Source organism: Neoarius graeffei, chromosome 8 (assembly GCF_027579695.1).
Source record: "Neoarius graeffei isolate fNeoGra1 chromosome 8, fNeoGra1.pri, whole genome shotgun sequence".
NCBI classification, from domain to species: Eukaryota; Metazoa; Chordata; class Actinopteri; order Siluriformes; family Ariidae; genus Neoarius; species Neoarius graeffei.
Window position 1 is genome coordinate 68,644,991 of NC_083576.1, and position 18,243 is coordinate 68,663,233.

Genomic DNA, 18,243 nt, shown 5'->3' on the forward strand with positions numbered 1-18,243 from the left:
AGGTCCTTCCATAACATTTCCATTGGATTAAGGTCAGGACTTTGACTTGGCCATTCCAAAACATTAACTTTATTCTTCTTTAACCATTCTTTGGTAGAACGACTTGTGTGCTTAGGGTCGTTGTCTTGCTGCATGACCCACCTTCTCTTGAGATTCAGTTCATGGACAGATGTCCTGACATTTTCCTTTAGAATTTGCTGGTATAATTCAGAATTCATTGGTCCATTAATGATGGCAAGCCATCCTTGCCTAGATGCAGCAAAACAGGCCCAAACCATGATACTACCACCACCATGTTTCACAGATGGGATAAGGTTCTTATGCTGGAATGCAGTGTTTTCCTTTCTCCAAACATAACACTTCTCATTTAAACCAAAAAGTTCTATTTTGGTCTCATCCATCTACAAACCATTTTTCCAAAAGCCTTCTGGCTTGTCCACGTGATCTTTAGCAAACTCCAGACGAGCAGCAATGTTCTTTTTGGAGAGCAGTGGCTTTCTCCTTGCAACCCTGCCATGCACACCATTGTTGTTCAGTGTTCTCCTGATGGCGGACTCATGAACATTAGCCAAATGTGAGAGAGACCTTCAGTTGCTTAGAAGTTACCCTGGGGTCCTTTGTGGCCTTGCCGACTATTACACGCCTTGCTCTTGGAGTGATCTCTGTTGGTCGACCACTCCTGCGGAGGGGAACAATGTTCTTGAATTTCTTCCATCTGTACACAATCTGACTGTGGATTGGTGGAGTCCAAACTCTTTAGAGATGGTTTTGTAACCTTTTCCAGCCTGATAAGCATCAACAACGCTTTTTCTGAGGTCCTCAGAAATCTCCTTTGTTCGTGCCATGATACACTTCCACAAACGTGTTGTGAAGATCAGACTTTGATAGATCCCTGTTCTTTAAATAAAACAGGGTGCCCACTCACACCTGATTGTCATCCCATTGATTGAAAACGCCTGACTAATTTCACCTTCAAATTAACTGCTAATCCTAGAGGTTCACATACTTTTGCCACTCACAGATATGTAATATTGGATCATTTTCCTCAATAAATAAATGACCAAGTATAATAATTTTGTCTCATTTGTTTAACTGGGTTCTCTTTATCTACTTTTAGGACTTGTGTGAAAATCTGATGATGTTTTAGGTCATATTTATGCAGAAATATAGAAAATCCTAAAGGGTTCAGAAACTTTCAAGCACCACTGTAGGAAAGGATAACCAGTAAACCTGTTTCTCAGCCCAATATTTTTGCCCCTTCTCATAGGATTGAAACAAGTTTAAAATGTGCATCTATTACATTTAGTTGTGACGATTTTTTTTTCATTCAGATGACAAAACCAAGTAAAAAGACTTCCGTATATTTCAATAATTGAATTTCAGTTAATTCAGAGTTGGAAAGAAGAAAATGCATCACTTTTTGTCATTTCGTGGTTTCTTAGCTCATACAACAGCACATGCCAGCTCTCACACCTTTTAAACTGAATGGTGATTTCCAGTTGAATTTTTATTATGTGCTATGGATAGCTTTATTAATCCACACTAGAGCTGCACAATTGATCATTTGTTCATGATCGTTACAATATTTACGGTTTTAATTGCTGGGTTTCACGTGACGTTACATCAGCTCATTAGTTATTCAGAACTTTAGCTGGTGGTCTACCAAAGCTCAGTTGACAAGCGTTTGTACGGAGAAGGTGCATTGCTCGCGTGAAAAATGCCTTACGCTTGCGTCGTTTGAATCGATCAAACCGTGAAACTGATGAGTTTCTTCAGGGTTCCCCGTGAACTAATAAAAAAACGTGAACAAACAGGATTTCACAAAAAGACATTGAGAAAGGTGAACCTCTCACTGAAATCGAAGGGAGCCGAGTCGAAGCATGCTCGAGTTTGCAGTGATCGCTTGGTGAAAGGTTTGTATCTCCCTCTCAGCTATGGCCTTAGTGTTTTCCAAGGACTTTTCTTGCTGTGTGTCGTTATTTTACAGTACGTTTTTTTTAGCCACGAAGCGCTAAAGTCCCCAGCTGTTTCTTTGTTTACTCCTCACAAAGTCCATATGCATGAAGGTCGCGACAAAATTCTTCCCCAGCCGTACAGTTACAATGCGCCGTGATCACTTCTCCGTCTTGTTTAACTAAGATCCAGGTCTTTAAAGGGGTTTCTGATGATCTTTGTGAATGATTTACCTGAGAGATAAGAGCCAACACAAGTGAGAATCAAGCCAACTGTTTGTTTACACTTCAACTTGCAACACTTTGTTGTAAAGACGCGAACAAAAAGCTTTTTAAAAAACAAAAAACCTTACACGGGCAAAAACAATCCAGGATTCATTCGGCAGCGACATGATCCCGAGGTCCTTTACCCAGCCACGTACAGAAGTTGTCAGCCTCCGTACTCTTCCACGCTTTCATCTGTTTTGCGGTGTAGAAGGACGTCTGCAACACCAGACAGTTCGAGATGTCGGGGAACTCGACTGAAGGATAGTTTTCAAGATCGTATGACAAATCCTTCTTTCCCAGACTGTAGGGGTCGATTCCATTGCACATAGTGATCTCCTGAACAGATCTAAAGCGAGCCGTGGCTTCTAGATTACGAGTGTACTCTGATAAGTTATCCCTAGTCGTTTGCACTTACTTCTGGTAAAACCGCTAAGAAAAGTCACATGACTGAAACCCAGCTACACTGCTGTTACAGAAACCAGGAACATGGTTTCAAAGCTCGAACAAACCAACAAAATGTTCATTTTGACTTTGGAGGTTATAGATACATTTTTTTTTTTATGAGCCATTGGGATGAGATACACTGTATGGCCAAAAGTTTGCGGACACCTGACTATCACCCCCATATGTGGTTCTTCCCCAAACTTGACGCAAAATTGTACAGAATGTCTTTGTATGCTGGAGCATTACAGTTCCCCTTCACTGGAACCAAGAGGTTGAAATCTGTCCCAGCATGACAATGCCCCTGTGCACAAAGTGAGCTCCATGAAGACACGGTGTGCCAAGTTTGGAATGGAAGAACGAGAGTGTCCTGCACAGAGCCCTGACCTCAATCCCAATGAACGCCTTTGGGATGAACTGAAACGCTGACTGCACATCAGACCTCCTCACACATCAACACCTGACCTCACCTAATGCTCTTGAGGCAGAATGAGCAACTCTAAAGCCTAGGTCACAACCGGATGTACGATTTTTTGGCGTTTCCCAAATTGCTGCGTTTTTTTTTGTTCGTGGAGAAAGACGCACGTTGGCCGTAAGTTTGTCTTGCAACCTGAAAAAAACGTAAGCACCCGTAGAGTTTGTTTGACATGACAAAGAACCTCTGCGGCCAGTCTGCGGCCAGTCTACGGCTCGAAAATCAGCACGTCACACGTGCGCCCTCCGAGCGTTTCTTGCACGTAGACCGGCCGTAGGAGCACGCACGGCCAGTTGTGAGCGAGGCTTAACGGAAAGCCTTCCCAGCAGAGTGAAGGTTATAATAACGGCAAAGGGGGACTAAACTTGGAAGGAGCCACATTTGACCATATAGTGGATAATTTTAGTTAGATGAATGCAGTTTAAAAAAAAAAAAAAAAGCCCCAGATCATTCATCTCAAGGTGTCTTCAAATAATCACCTTCCCAGGTTCATTCTTTGAAATACACAGAATTTCCCCCCAGTTTCGGCAAATCTAACTCCTTGCATATGCGGCATCACCGATTGAAAACTGGGTTACAGCTATAAAAGCTCAAACTGCACATTAACTCTTCCGGTGGGTGTATTTTACACAGTGGTTGTGGAGATCGGCGTGGCTGTAAGAAAACTCTGCAGCAGAGCACTGTGTAGCTTCCAGAGACCCGTGCTCTGTGGCTACTCAGCACAAAGGCCTGATTGAGGGCAGAGCTGCTAGGTGGCCACAGAGCACACTCTGTTTGGCTCTGCTCCTGCCCTGCTAGCTGTTTGAAGCCCAAACTCACAACAGATCGCTGTTTAGGCTAATCACGCGCACCACATCTGAGAGAAAGGACTGAGCCGCAGAGACTGAAGGGAAGGGAAGGGGTCATGTGTGTTACATCAGCACTCGCACTTTCACACAGGAAACAAGATGCAATGCTGCATCGCTGAGCCTGGGGAGAGACAGGAAGAGACCCACTCACATAAGACCCGTCTACTCCTACACTAGGACTCACCTATATTGATGGCGGTCTCCTGCTTGTCTCCGGTCAGGATCCAGATCTTAATGTCAGCCTTCATCAGGGTCTCGATAGTCTCAGGGACGTGATCCTGCAGCTTGTCCTCGATCGCAGTGGCGCCAAGCAGCTGCAGGTTCTACAGCAAAGATTACAGACATGACCGCACCAATTTTTCAATACTAAATCATTTTCAGTCTAAATCAGACCACTACAAGCACTTGTACAGTAATACACTCATTACACACACACGTATGTTTTACTGCAAAATATGCCACTCTTATTTTTCATACGTGCTACATCTGGGACATAGAGAACCAAAACCGTGACATAATTCTCTATTTTTTTTCGCGGTCCGGTTGCCATCAAATCCTGTGCCCTGATTGGCTGGCGAGTGGGTCAGTGTCCTACGATACGGACCCCAGTTATGGACCTCTGGCGACTCACTCGTTCACAACAAACATAGTAGTATTTTTTGTCAATATTTATCTTTTTTTTAATAAGATTTATTTATAATATCAAAAATCTTATAAATTTTTGCCAGCATTTCTCAGCATAATAGCATTAATTTTACATCATGGATAGCGATAACGACAGTGTTCACAGCGAAAGCGAGTTTTACTACCCTGAGGAAGAAGAAATAAAAGAAAACATTTCAGGAGAAAGCTAAAAACCTCTAACTTACTAACGCCGAGCAAAAACATGGCTGAATCCTGAATAACTCAATTTTGTATAAATAGGGGACTACATAGGCAGCAAAATGTAGGTTTTTTCTCCACCATGGAAGTGCACTTGTATACCGAGGAGGAAGCCATTCGCATTACAGCCATGAATGAGGAATCAAAATAGCATCAATTTTACATCATGGATAGCAATAACGACAGTGTTCAGAGCGAAAGCGAGTTTTACTACCCTGAGGAAGACGAAATAAAAGAAAACATTTGAGGAGAAAGCTAAAAACCTGTAACTTACTAACGCCAAGCAAAAACATGGCTGAATCCTGAATGACTCAATTTTGTATAAATAGGGGACTACACAGGCGGCAAAATGTTTTTTTTTTCCTGCCATGGAAGTGCACTTGTATACTGAGGAGGAAGTCATTTGCATTACAGCCGTGAATGAGGATTCAAAATGGCGGCGTGGCTCGCCTCGGCTCGGTTTTCCCTTTCGGGCGCGCTCGTTTTCTGTTCAAATTTGGTAAAAGAAAAAAATTTATATATTATTTACCAGCTTAAGGTCGGTCCATATGGTGAAATACCGTGACCAAATGAGGAAACCTCATGAGGAAATCGATGAACTGTGATACATTTGGGGACTTTTTGTTCATGAATGTGTCTATATCAGGAAATCACCCACTGGCTTGTGTGATGTATTTCGTATGAAATTCATTTTTCATACGAAATGCATCACAGATCTGAGTGACATACTTCCCGATATTTCATGCCAATGATGTCACTCCCAGTGTTTTCCCGCTGACTAGATGCACGCTGTCAAAATGTTAAACAGGTTCAAAATTAAAATTTTTGATTAACTTGCGTATATTTTTTGTGGAGGTGTCCATATAATAAACATTACACAGTGGCGTGAAGATATGAAGCTCATCTCGTGTTGAAAAATATTTCAGCCGTTCACTTCAGGTCACTCGTGATCTACACATTCACCACTCGAAAATAAACTTCATAATCATCGCACGATTGTGTAATATCTATCTATCCATCCATCCATATATAAATGAAACTTCAGGTACAATAAGAAAATGACTTGTGTGAAAACTACATGGCCCTTGACAAGTATAATAATATAAGAGCAAATTATGGGTACGTGCTTTTTCGAGAGCATTTGTTCACTGAATTTATTTTTCTCTAGAAGGATATCGAGACAACGTGCCAGCTAATTCTATCAAACTGTTTAAAAAAAATAATAATAAATTCTGTGGTCACTTTGCTGACTGTGCTTTTTAAAGTCTTTAAGCCAAAATAGGGGTAATAATAAATCAGTCAAATCCGGCTAAAAATGATATAATTACTACCAGCATTGCACTGGGCAAAAGCCCACGGGTTTTGATCTTCATTCTGTATGGCGACGTAAATGATTTCCAAACGTCTGACCTTCCTTTTCGTTGCACTAAATTTGAATCATGCTGCTGCTTTACCACACATCCACTCTCTAACATGTGCTGTAATGTGGACTTCGGTGCCAACATCATGAGTGACTCCAGTGTGCCAAGTTAAGAAAAATGTTTCGGGTAATTCATGGAGAAAACTTAAATAAAACGGTTCAAAACAAAAGCCAACTTCTTGTACAAAAGCTAAATGTAGTAACATGCAAAAATATAAAGGTGGAAGCAACCAGGTTCTGAAATTTGCACCCGATCCAAGCTCAACAAATCTCTTCAGAAATGTCCAAATATCCGGGTCTCATCAGGTTCACAGAGCAATCTCAAAGCTCTCCTTCATTTCATAATATTTTTAAGAAACTCCCTCCCCGACTCTCTGTATTTAACATTCATGACAACTGCTTCGAGTCATAGCATCACTGAAGGCCTTCCCGTAAAGTGCGGTGCAGTGGGAGTGTGGAGCGGATCGCTTTCTCAGACTGAAGCAGCAGGAGTGTTTTCCTCTGGTCAGCTGACCCAGTGTACACTCCCAGCTAAGTGAGGATGTGGGATCGGGGAGAGAGACAGGAGCAGTGAGTGCTTAGGAGAATCACATTCATGCTCTGACCGCAGACGCCTGGCTCTGTGTGCGTGAGAGAGAGAAAGTATGGCTGTTTGAAGTGTTTTTTTTCTCAGGAAGCCCCTGGCCTTTTGACCGACCACAATCTTTTCCAAACAGCCAGAATTATGACGGAGCTCTGAAGAGCAGATGGCGCAGTAGGAGAGAGGAACGTAGATCTCGAAAGTCTCCGCAAGCAAACGTTTTGCATGGAGAATAATCAGTTTGGGTTTCCAAGCACAAGTTTTCTATCTCAGAGTGCAAAACCAGTGACTCAATCACTTCTTATAACAATAAATACATCAGTTTTACTCCAGTCGACCCACTGATTCAGCCATGCGTCCTCAGGAGGCATGACATTATTACACCTTGTCCATGTTAGAGACAAAGATCAGTGTGAGGTTGAGAGAGAGAGTCTCTCACTGCCCCCTGCTGACCAGTCTCTGCAATTGCACTCCCTCACAAGAACTAGCTTCACTGACAAATTGAAAGAAAGAAAGAAAGAAAGAAAGAAAGAAAGAAAGAAAGAAAGAAAGAAAGAACTTTATTCATCACACACTTGTGAAATTTCCTCTCTGCATTTAACCAATCTGAAGCAGTGAAAAACACACACACCTAGAGCAGCCATGCTAACAGCGCCCGGGGAGCAATCAGGCCGTCCCATATTAACCTAACCGCATGTCTTTGGACTGTGGGGGAAACCCACGCAGACATGGGGAGAACATGCAAACTCCACACAGGAAGGCCCTCGCCAGCCGCTGGGTTCGAACCCAGAACCTTCTTGCTGTGAGGCGACCGTGCTAACCACTACACCACCATGCAGCCAAAATTGTTTGCTACATTAGACATGTTCGCACAGAGAAGTGATTATTTAAAGCACAGCTGTATCACCTGTCACAGTACATAACGTGTCTGTAGCTACACAGCAAGGTGTGATTAAAAACTGAATTAACATCAGTCAAAACCATTTAGTGGGTTAGTCAGTGCTGAGAATGCACTTTTGGCTACAACAATCAATCAACATCTTGGATGCAGGGCGGCACGGTGGTGTAGTGGTTAGCGCTGTCGCCTCACAGCGAGAAGGTCCGGGTTCGAGCCCCGTGGCCGGCGAGGGCCTTTCTGTGCGGAGTTTGCATGTTCTCCCAGTGTCCGCGTGGGTTTCCTCCGGGTGCTCCGGTTTCCCCCACAGTCCAAAGACATGCAGGTTAGGTTAACTGGTGACTCTAAATTGACCGTAGGTGTGAATGTGAGCGTGAATGGTTGTCTGTGTCTATGTGTCAGCCCTGTGATGACCTGGCGACTTGTCCAAGGTGTACCCCGCCTTTCGCTCGTAGTCAGCTGGGATAGGCTCCAGCTTGCCTGCAACCCTGTAGAACAGGATAAAGCGGCTAGAGATAATGAGATGAGATCTTGGATGCAGTACCAAAATCTCTGCTGGCCAGAGATGCGAGATGGACGTTTCCACTTTCTAAATATCCCTCAGATGTCACAGATCTGCTTGGACCACGTTAACATTTCTGGGTGCTCTTAAAGGCCATCCATCCATCATCTCTAGCCGCTTTATCCTGTTCTACAGGGTCGCAGGCAAGCTGGAGCCTATCCCAGCTGACTACGGGCGAAAGGCAGGGTACACCCTGGACAAGTCGCCAGGTCATCACAGGGCTGACACATTAAAATCAAAACTCAAAGTCCTTCCTATGCCATGTGGTGCATAGGGCGGCGCCGATCTCCGTTTCCATAGCCCTCGGCCTCTCGCCTATTACATAGCTAGGGTTACAGTGGGGGGCTGGTCCTCTGGTAACCGCAAGAGTTTGACTCCCCACTCGCATCTGTATTGCAGTGTGCCTTGCCAGACGGTGGTAGGTACCATTTTTATGATGGTCTTTGGTATGACCCGACTATGAATAGAACTCGCCATCTCCCGATCGAGAGGCGGACACGCCAACCGCTAGGCTGACACAGAGAGAGACACAACCATTCACACCTACAATCAATTTAGAGCCACCAATTAGCCTAACCTGCATGTCTTTGGACTGTGGGGGAAACCGGAGCACCCGGAGGAAACCCACGCAGACACGGGGAGAACATGCAAACTCCGCACAGAAAGGCCCTCGCCGGCCGCTGAGCTCAAACCCAGGACCTTCTTGCTGTGAGGCGACCGTGCTAACCACTACACCACTGTGCCACCCTCTCTTGAAGGCCATTTCTAAATAAATAAATAAATAAATAAATAAACTTTTACCGATTAACATGGATTAGCAAGGCTCGAAAAAGTATCGCATTTCTATCAGAAACTAAAACTGCATGCACTATCAGACCAATTTTTGACAGCTTTAGAAGTTTTCTAACCCTCTCCTGCATGGTGCTGCCATACGGCAACAATTAATTTCTCATTTTTCGAATGTGCAGTACCAGAAAACCTATGTTTCACTGCTTCCTTAACCCTTTCTTTTGCTATGAAACAACTGTCAGGTGACCAGGAAATGCTGGTAGCACAAGGCCATGACCTGAGAGCTGTCAAACTGAAGCATCTTTTCAATATCAGTCAGTTCAGTTGGTCGGGTTCAATGCCCGAACTGATGATCACATCATCAGTTTTTCTTTGGCTAATCAGACACAAGGTATGCCACCACTCTTGCCAGAGCGGTTGGGGGTTAGGTGCCTTGCTCAAGGGCACTTAAGTCAATCCTGCTAGTCTGGGGAATCGAACCAGCAACCTTTTGGTCCCAAAGCTGTTTCTCTACCCATTAGGCCATGACTTCCCTTAATTCCCAATATCATTATGAAACGAAGCAGCACGACGTGCTTGGCACGAGTTTAATTTTGATCACCGTGCAACAGATTCGGAGTTTGATCTGCATTCGTTATAATAAATATCCCTAACATAGAAAAGGTGCTTATATTAGTAGAGATGCTGTGACATCTGTGACAGACATCCATAAATCCTCCCCAAATCCAGATCTATTTCTGGAGCAGAAACACTTCGGCAGCTTTGATCAGCGAGAGAAGAAAGCAACCTTAAAACAGGGTTTCTGCAGGCTTGAACAAGTTCAATTTAAGACTTTTTAAGACCTTTTTAAGACCATGACAGGTTAAATTTAAGACTTATGCCGCACAAAAAAATAAAGAAAATTGGAAGAGCCTGAATTACTTTCAAAATAACAAAATTTATCATCATTCACCAATGAACTCATTACATCCCTAGGGTGCGCTCTTGCATTAATGAGGAACTAAGTTGCATCCCGCAAATCACTTGAGGATGAGGCATTCGATTCTGTATGGTTTGTGTGTTGTAACGTTGCAGTTCGCACGGAGTTCGCTGATGCACCGTCTCTAGATGTGCTTGGACCTGACAACGGTGAACAAAATTGAGTGATGGCATGCAACTGTTGCAGACTTTTATGGGCAGCCTGGTGCTTCTCCGCTTTCACATGCGATTCCGGTGCCTTTACACCCAGGGTGCTGAGTTTGAGTGTTCTTTTGCACAATGTGCAGTACGCCTCAAACGGATTGTTTGGTACACGTTTTAACCAGTCTACGAAATCATTGCGTTCAAGCCAGCAGTCGTTAAACTTGCATTTGCCCATTTTGCTACAAACCATGACAATCTCCCTCGCTTCTTTTAGGCTCTACTGTCTAAATGCGCGCGTGCCATGCCCTGTGCATCACCATGCCAACCGGGCTAGACGCCGGATTCCACTGTGTCCCATTTGTAGTTTGCAGCGTAGCCTACTGATACTAAGTAGGCCTAGCCTATATGACTAATTATGAATATCACCAACGCATTTAACAAAAAAATGGACGTAAGGATTTAAGACTTCACAAAATTACATTCAAGACCTACAATGCAAAATATGCTCGTATTTTAGACTTAAGGCCTTAAATTAGGATGATCAAATTTTAGACTTAAGACTCCGCGGAAACCCTGTTAAAAGTGGCAGGATTAGAACGTAAAACGTGTGTACAGTACACAGTACTGACCTTCTCAATGAGCTCGTAGCTCTCCTCCATTTTGAGTGCTCTGTTCTGCAGAGAGGTGCAGGCACGATGATGTACTTCCTGCCACTGCTGGTATAACGATTCGGATATGTCTGCCACGGCAAAACACAGTGTACGCAAACCTGGGGAAACAAAACCGTCCATTGGTACACAGTATTTGGTGCAGAACGGCAAACCCAGCTGAACTTGTATTACTGACTCACTAGTGTGTATTACTCACAGCCTAAATGCTTCCATGTGGTTTGACTGTAAAATCCTGAAGAGCAATAATTGGCTCCGAGGTTCAGGATGTAGGCACTATTTAGTCAATACTTCGATGACAAATCTTGCTATTGAATCTTACACACGGGCAATTCCATGTAAGTGTCAACCTCACCATACAAAAATAAAGCAACATGTAATACATCAAAACCACTCCCAGAGATATCACCTAGGCCTGTATTTTACAGATGTGAATAAGTTGAACCAATTTGTTACAAGCATTGTTCCCTTCGCCTTCACTACTTTAGCTAATGACACGAATAACTTCGATCATGTACAAGTCTATATTATTGCCACAAGCCACAGAAATGTATGCTAAAATCCACAAAACAGCAAAACAATAGCCATCCTAAATATTATTTAAGAACGTTGATAGTTTTAGCTGATATTTAGAGAGTTTTTCAAAGGGTTATGGTGGTTAAATCGCTGACTTTCTAAACATATGCCATGTCTATTTCAGACGCGTCACATCCATAACGGAATTTCGTCACATCCATAACGCTGACTTTTCCTTCCAAAACTCTGCATAAAATACAAAATATTTTAAACAAAGATTTTTTAATATTCACCTTGGACCCCTCTATCAAATGGATATCTCCATTTCGACATTAGGTTTACAATTTCACAGAGTTTGATAAAAATGTACAGTCACCCAAGAAAAGTGATACTTTTTCTGTCACATCCATAACGCATCTTTTATTGGCATTTTCTGGCATGCCCTAGATGTACTATGGGAACTGTTCTTGTTCTATCACTTCTCCAGTATGGTACAGCCTTAAAATATGCAACACCTGTTTAAATACTGGGAGACAATAAAACATGCACTGGGTTATTTGTTGCCATTTTGAGTTCAAGTGTCACGTCCATAACGCTGGAATTGCTCACACACTGCAATATTCTAATCGTCCACCAGGGGGCAGAACACGCATTGGATTAGCATCAGAAGACTGCAATGCTGCAAACCTACACCATTAAAATGGGGAGGGATTTATGTTCCATGCATGTGCGTGTCCATGCTCTCACCCTCTGTAGCAAACTGCTCCAGATGTTTCAGTGTAATATCCTTATACTTGGAGTTATCAGCCAAGCGGTCGTAAATGACCGTGTCCTGTGAAAGAAAGAAAATGCGTCAGATGTGAGAGAATATCCACGTTGTAAGCTTCCACTTTTATTCCACACCATAAACGCAGTCCTGGATTAAACACCTGGGCTTTTAGTTCATATTTAACCTCAGAGAAATCAACGACAATCTCAAGAGCTGCTCCCTTTCTTATGCTTGCTTTTATAACTGGTGTGCACGTCATCTTCCAGAGGTGGAGTTTGCCTTTCTAGCACAATCAGGATGATCCCAGTTAGAACATCATTATGATATCGCCTGGTTAAAGTCTCAATGTGCGTATATAGTCCTGTGCAAACGTCTGAGGCCTTCACGCATCAAGAAATGATAAGCTAGATATTTGTGCATCAGTGAATACTGTAACGAATTATTCGAAGATGAAGACGACACATCTGTAACTGCTGAGTCAGAGCAATTGGAAAACACATCAATGCAGTACACTGATCTTTGTTTGGGTTTCATTAGTAATTTTACTCCATTTCAAACGTTTTTTGGTGCCACACAAAACACCATGTATATCTGTACTGGAATAAAACGCCTGAGGGCCACGCTAAAGCCAAACTAAATCTGGAGAGAAATACTTGGCAAGACCTTTTATGTTCTTCTACCATGCTGTCGCAGAACATGAATAATAAACCGATCCTCAGTCCCCAAATAAATAAATTCACGTTGTATCAGATACACTCGCACTGTACGAGCAAACAGAAAAATCCTTCCTTTTGGTTCCCTGTTTGAAAAGCAGCAAGCTTTTCAGATCCGCTATTGTGTGCGAGCTCAAATCACCACAAGAAAAAACAAACAAAAAAAAGCATTCGATGCCGCCGCTGCCATGGTCGCCAACGTTGGGCAACACTCTGTTGCTATGGTGATAGACACTCACTGCTCCTTTACAGTATAGCCGGATCTTTCCGGATGGAGTGCGCATGATGACCGACATCCTCTTCCTGGCACTGTGGAAGAAAATCACAGTCGTCATCACCGCCATTATCGTAATGAGAAACTCTGTACTTGAACGTGAAAAGTGCAAGTAGCGAATAAAACGAATGAGTCAGATGTGGTGGATTTAAATGATGAGAATAGACATTAGAACATAAACACACCTTGTAAACTCCAACACGTGCAGTAGTTCATATTTCTCTTCTCGACCAAGCTGAGAGAGAGATACACAGAGTGAAAGAGAATGAGACACGCACACAGATACAGAGATATACAGAACGAGAGAAACAGTGAGCCACACAGACAGAGATACATAGAGAGAGAGCATGAGAGAGACAGACAGAAACAGAAGAGAGACAGACAGAAGGAGAGATACACAGAGCGAGAGAGCATGAGAGAGACAGAATACGAGGGAGAGCGAGAGAGATCCACAGAGAAACATAACGAGAGAGACACAAAGAGAGATACACAAACAGCAAGAGAGCATAAGAGACCGAGCACATAAGACAGACACAAAAGAGTGAGAGAAAGCATAAGAAAGATGGAGATACATAGAGAAGCAGAACAAGAAAGACAGATACACAGAAACCGAGCATATTTTATTTATGTATATATATATATATATATATATATATATATATATATATATATATATATATATATACACACACACACACACACACACACACACACACACACACACACGTATGAGCGAGAGAGAGATACACAGAGAAACAGAAGAGAGCATGAGAGACAGAATGAGAGACAAAGAGATACACAAACAGTGAGAGCATGAGAGACAGACAGAATGAGAGGGAGAGAGAGAAGATACACAAACAGAATGAGAGAAAGAGATACACAAACAGCAAGAGCATGAGAGACAGAGAGAGATACACAAACAGAACAAGAGACAGAAAGAGATACAAACAGTGAGAGCATGAGAGACAGACAATGAGAGTGAGAGAGATACACAAACAACGAGAGAGCATGAGAGAGAGACAATACAAGAGTGAGCGAGAGGGAGAGAGATACACAAACAGCGAGAGAGCATGAGAGACAGACAGAATGAGAGTGAGCAAAAGAGCATGAGAGACAATGACAGTGAGCGAAAGAGCAAGAGAGAGATACACAAACAGCGAGAGAGCATGAGACAGACAGAATGAGAGTGAGAGAGACAGAATGAGAGTGAGAGATACACAAACAACGAGAAAGCATGAGAGAGAGACAGAATGAGAGTGAGAGAGCATGAGAGACACAATACAAGAGTGAGCGATACACAACAAGAACAAGAGAAAGCATAAGACAGAGATACATAGAGAAGCAGAACGAGACAGACAGAGATACACACAGAAACAGAACATATACATGCGTGCGCGAGAGACAGACACACACACACCACTTAATTCATCCACAAAAGGGCCGAACCAGTGAATAAGCGAGTGCTCCTGGCTTTCCTCTGATTAAAAAGTGTAAGTGATGTACTTATGGCTGTCTGAACATCAGTCTAAATAAAGTTTCTGAGAAATGAATTATTAATCTGACCCTGGGTCATGGTCGCCTCGTGCACATGTACACACCCCGTTAATAATCAAGCTCAATGAGCCCATTAATGCATCTAATAAATAACTAACCTTTTGTTATGCTAAAAATGATCACTCAAAAACAGAGCTGGATTCTGATGGTGCTCTATAGGGACATGGCCGTGCAGCCTGAACGCGTCGTCTCAGAAGCAGGACACAGTGCGTCTCTGCCCTGTTAATGCAATTTAGCTCAAATCAGCACTAACTGGACACATTCACACTAAACAGCTGCTCAAAGTACCTCAGCACACAGCACTGATTCTCCGTCCCAAAGCACAGCAGCAGCTTAGGACACCTGAGGCCTTCTATAAATGTTAATCATCTCCTAACAGAAAGCACATCACATCATACCATAGATTTTTAACCTGCTTTTTTTTTTTACTAGCCTTAGATTATATGCAGCGTCTGCCATGTAAGTCCCTATAAATGAGCTGTTACTAAAGGAATGATAATGTATTCAAGCTAGCACACTAATACGAGTCTAACATTTACATTACAGCCAGAATTACTGTCGAGCTCCTGTTGTAGAAAATCAGTCCACACTTTCTGATTTGAGAATTTAGCAGCACTACGCTATACCGGAGATTAAGAGCTAACGTCTCGTATCTAGAGAGCTATTGGACTGAATAAACAATACACAACGTTCTTCTCGCCTCACTGGTGCCATTATAAAGAGTGGAAAAGGCACGAGTGCGTTATGATGACAGTTCCTTTAGTACAACACAATAGCTTTAAAATCAAGTGTGCGCGCCAAACGAAATTGCGTATGCACTACTCACCGCCTCGATGATGACACTGTCCGGAGTCCTGGCTGAGAAAACGAAGCCGAGGTTACGTGCTGCACGGACCAGGGCTCCTTCATCTGTCATGTGGAAAGACGGAGGGTCAGGACAGCAGTTACGAGCAGTGGATCAGGATGCTTTCACATATACAGGTTTCCACCAGATTGTTTGGCCAGGTAAAGACTGCGCAATCGCAACGTCTGAGCGAGGTGCAAACTCTAGCGTGATTCAGTTGTAGAGACAAAGTGAGTGAATCAGCACCAAAAAAAAAAGGTTTTGGAGGAGTACATTTTCAGCCGGGCGGCACGGTGGTGTAGTGGTTAGCGCTGTCGCCTCACAGCAAGAAGGTCGGGGTTCGAGCCCCGTGGCCGGTGAGGGCCTTTCTGTGTGGAGTTTGCATGTTCTCCCCGTGTCCGCGTGGGTTTCCTCCGGGTGCTCCGGTTTCCCCCACAGTCCAAAGACATGCAGGTTAGGTTAACTGGTGACTCTAAATTGACCGTAGGTGTGAATGTGAGTGTGAATGGTTGTCTGTGTCTATGTGTCAGCCCTGTGATGACCTGGCGACTTGTCCAGGGTGTACCCCGCCTTTCACCCGTAGTCAGCTGGGATAGGCTCCAGCTTGCCTGCGACCCTGTAGAAGGATAAAGCGGCTAGAGATAATGAGATGAGACATTTTCAGCCCAACTAGCATCCCCAGTCAATGGCTTTTTCTTCCTTAATGAGGTACGGTTATTTATACGTGGTGTGAAATCAAAAGTACAGTACCAGTCCAAAAAATTGGACACGCCTACTCGTTCATAGGTTTTTCTGTATTTTTGACCATTTTCTACATTGTAGAACAATACCAAAGACATCAAAATTATAAAAATAACATTCGGAATATATACAGAATGTCATTTAAAAAAAAAGCTCTAGAGACCTGTGCAGGTCTGAGCTCAACCTTTGTCTGATTGGGAGATAGAAGATATGGTACATAAATAGAAAAAAAAAAAAAAACCCGCTCAGAAATACGTCGACGGCAGGATTCGAGCCGATGTTGCAAAATCTGTTGGGTGGTTCTCCACTATAGTTGCAAATTGGGATATGGACCTTGAGCAAACTGATAAGTTCATAAGGCAGAATTCTGGTAGCCAATTTTGGAGTTTTATCAAAGTATCTTCTTATTGCTCGATATGGCAAAATTCAAGGCCAAAGGTCAAGGTCATTTCAAGGTCAAGGCTGCCCTCGTCTCTGTCAGTACACAAACAGGTCTCTGAAATGCCTAATAAATCCATAATCTCTGACCAAAATCAAAATGTAATTGACCCCAATTACAAATCTGGGCCTTATTATAAATAATTCTATTTGAAAATGTATATTTATCACAATAGAACAATAAATATATGTATTAAAAGGGTGCAGCGTTTGTGTACTGACAGCATGTTTGTGTACTGACGTTCAAAAATAAGACAACGAAGTTGATTATTTGAGCAGAACAGTAAAGATCAATCATTCAACCAGGTAGCAAGTAGGGGAAGCTGGAAGTAAAATTAACAGTTTGTAAAAGGTGAGTGGGGGGGAGGGGCAAATTCAAATTTTTAAGTCAGTACACAGACGCTCTCAGAAATTGACTAGGCCTAATCAGAAAACCTTTAAAGATATCCTGGTAGGATACATGTACTAGGTATAGGCCTATATACTAGTAGGTTGACAAAAGGGATCGAGAGACATCAAACTGTCATCCTATCAAATTGGTCAATACACTAACACAATAGTCAGTACACAAACTGACCCCGGTGTTAGTGTATGGACTGTTAGTGTATGGACAAATAGCTCATCATCTGGTCACCAGGGTGCAGATGTGTATATGATGCCTGTGCATTGTAGTCTAGTTGAAACGTCTTCTAACTCATATTCATGGCACAAACATGTTTTCATGACAAAGCTGGGCCTACATCATTCTAGAAGTGTTAGTGTATTGACTGCTATTATAAATTCTGTTAAAAATTGCCATGCAAACCTGAACAATGCTGGAAAACTACCACAATATGAAATTCAATGTTTCCCTCCCAGGGCGGCACGGTGGTGTAGTGGTTAGCGCTGTCGCCTCACAGCAAGAAGGTCCTGGGTTCGAGCCCCGGGGCCGGCGAGGGCCTTTCTGTGCGGAGTTTGCATGTTCTCCCCGTGTCCGCGTGGGTTTCCTCCGGGTGCTTCGGTTTCCCCCACAGTCCAAAGACATGCAGGTTAGGTTAACTGGTGACTCTAAATTGAGCGTAGGTGTGAATGTGAGTGTGAATGGTTGTCTGTGTCTATGTGTCAGCCCTGTGATGACCTGGCGACTTGTCCAGGGTGTACCCCGCCTTTCGCCCATAGTCAGCTGGGATAGGCTCCAGCTTGCCTGCGACCCTGTAGAACAGGATAAAGCGGCTACAGATGAGATGAGATGTTTCCCTCCCTTGAACTTGTGGGATTCCCACAATGCACTGCAGTCATCTCATTAGAATAGTTCTGTCCATTTTCCCCAGGTGTCTCTAGTTAGTACTGTCAGACTACGTTCAGACTGCACCCTGAAACGACCCATATCCGATTTTTTTGCCCATATGCGACCTGTATCCGATTTGTTATTGACAATCTGAACGACACAGATCTGATTTTTTTCACATGCGACCCAGGCCGCTTGGATATGTGGTCCTAATTCCAATGCATAT

General features: G+C 43.2%; 1 protein-coding gene across 2 annotated transcripts in view; it reads right to left on the minus strand.

The window, feature by feature from the left end:
• The window catches only part of atp8a1 (ATPase phospholipid transporting 8A1), a 318,944-nt gene that overhangs the window by 116,433 nt on the left and 184,268 nt on the right, over nucleotides 1-18,243 (minus strand). For both annotated transcript variants that reach the window (XM_060928098.1, XM_060928097.1), the window contains exons 17-22: nucleotides 15,554-15,636; nucleotides 13,359-13,408; nucleotides 13,139-13,208; nucleotides 12,165-12,249; nucleotides 10,863-11,002; nucleotides 4,168-4,306 (exon numbers count right to left, since the gene is read on the minus strand). In XM_060928098.1, coding sequence (XP_060784081.1) covers nucleotides 4,168-4,306; nucleotides 10,863-11,002; nucleotides 12,165-12,249; nucleotides 13,139-13,208; nucleotides 13,359-13,408; nucleotides 15,554-15,636 — 567 coding nt within the window. The remainder of the gene's footprint in view (nucleotides 1-4,167; nucleotides 4,307-10,862; nucleotides 11,003-12,164; nucleotides 12,250-13,138; nucleotides 13,209-13,358; nucleotides 13,409-15,553; nucleotides 15,637-18,243) is intronic.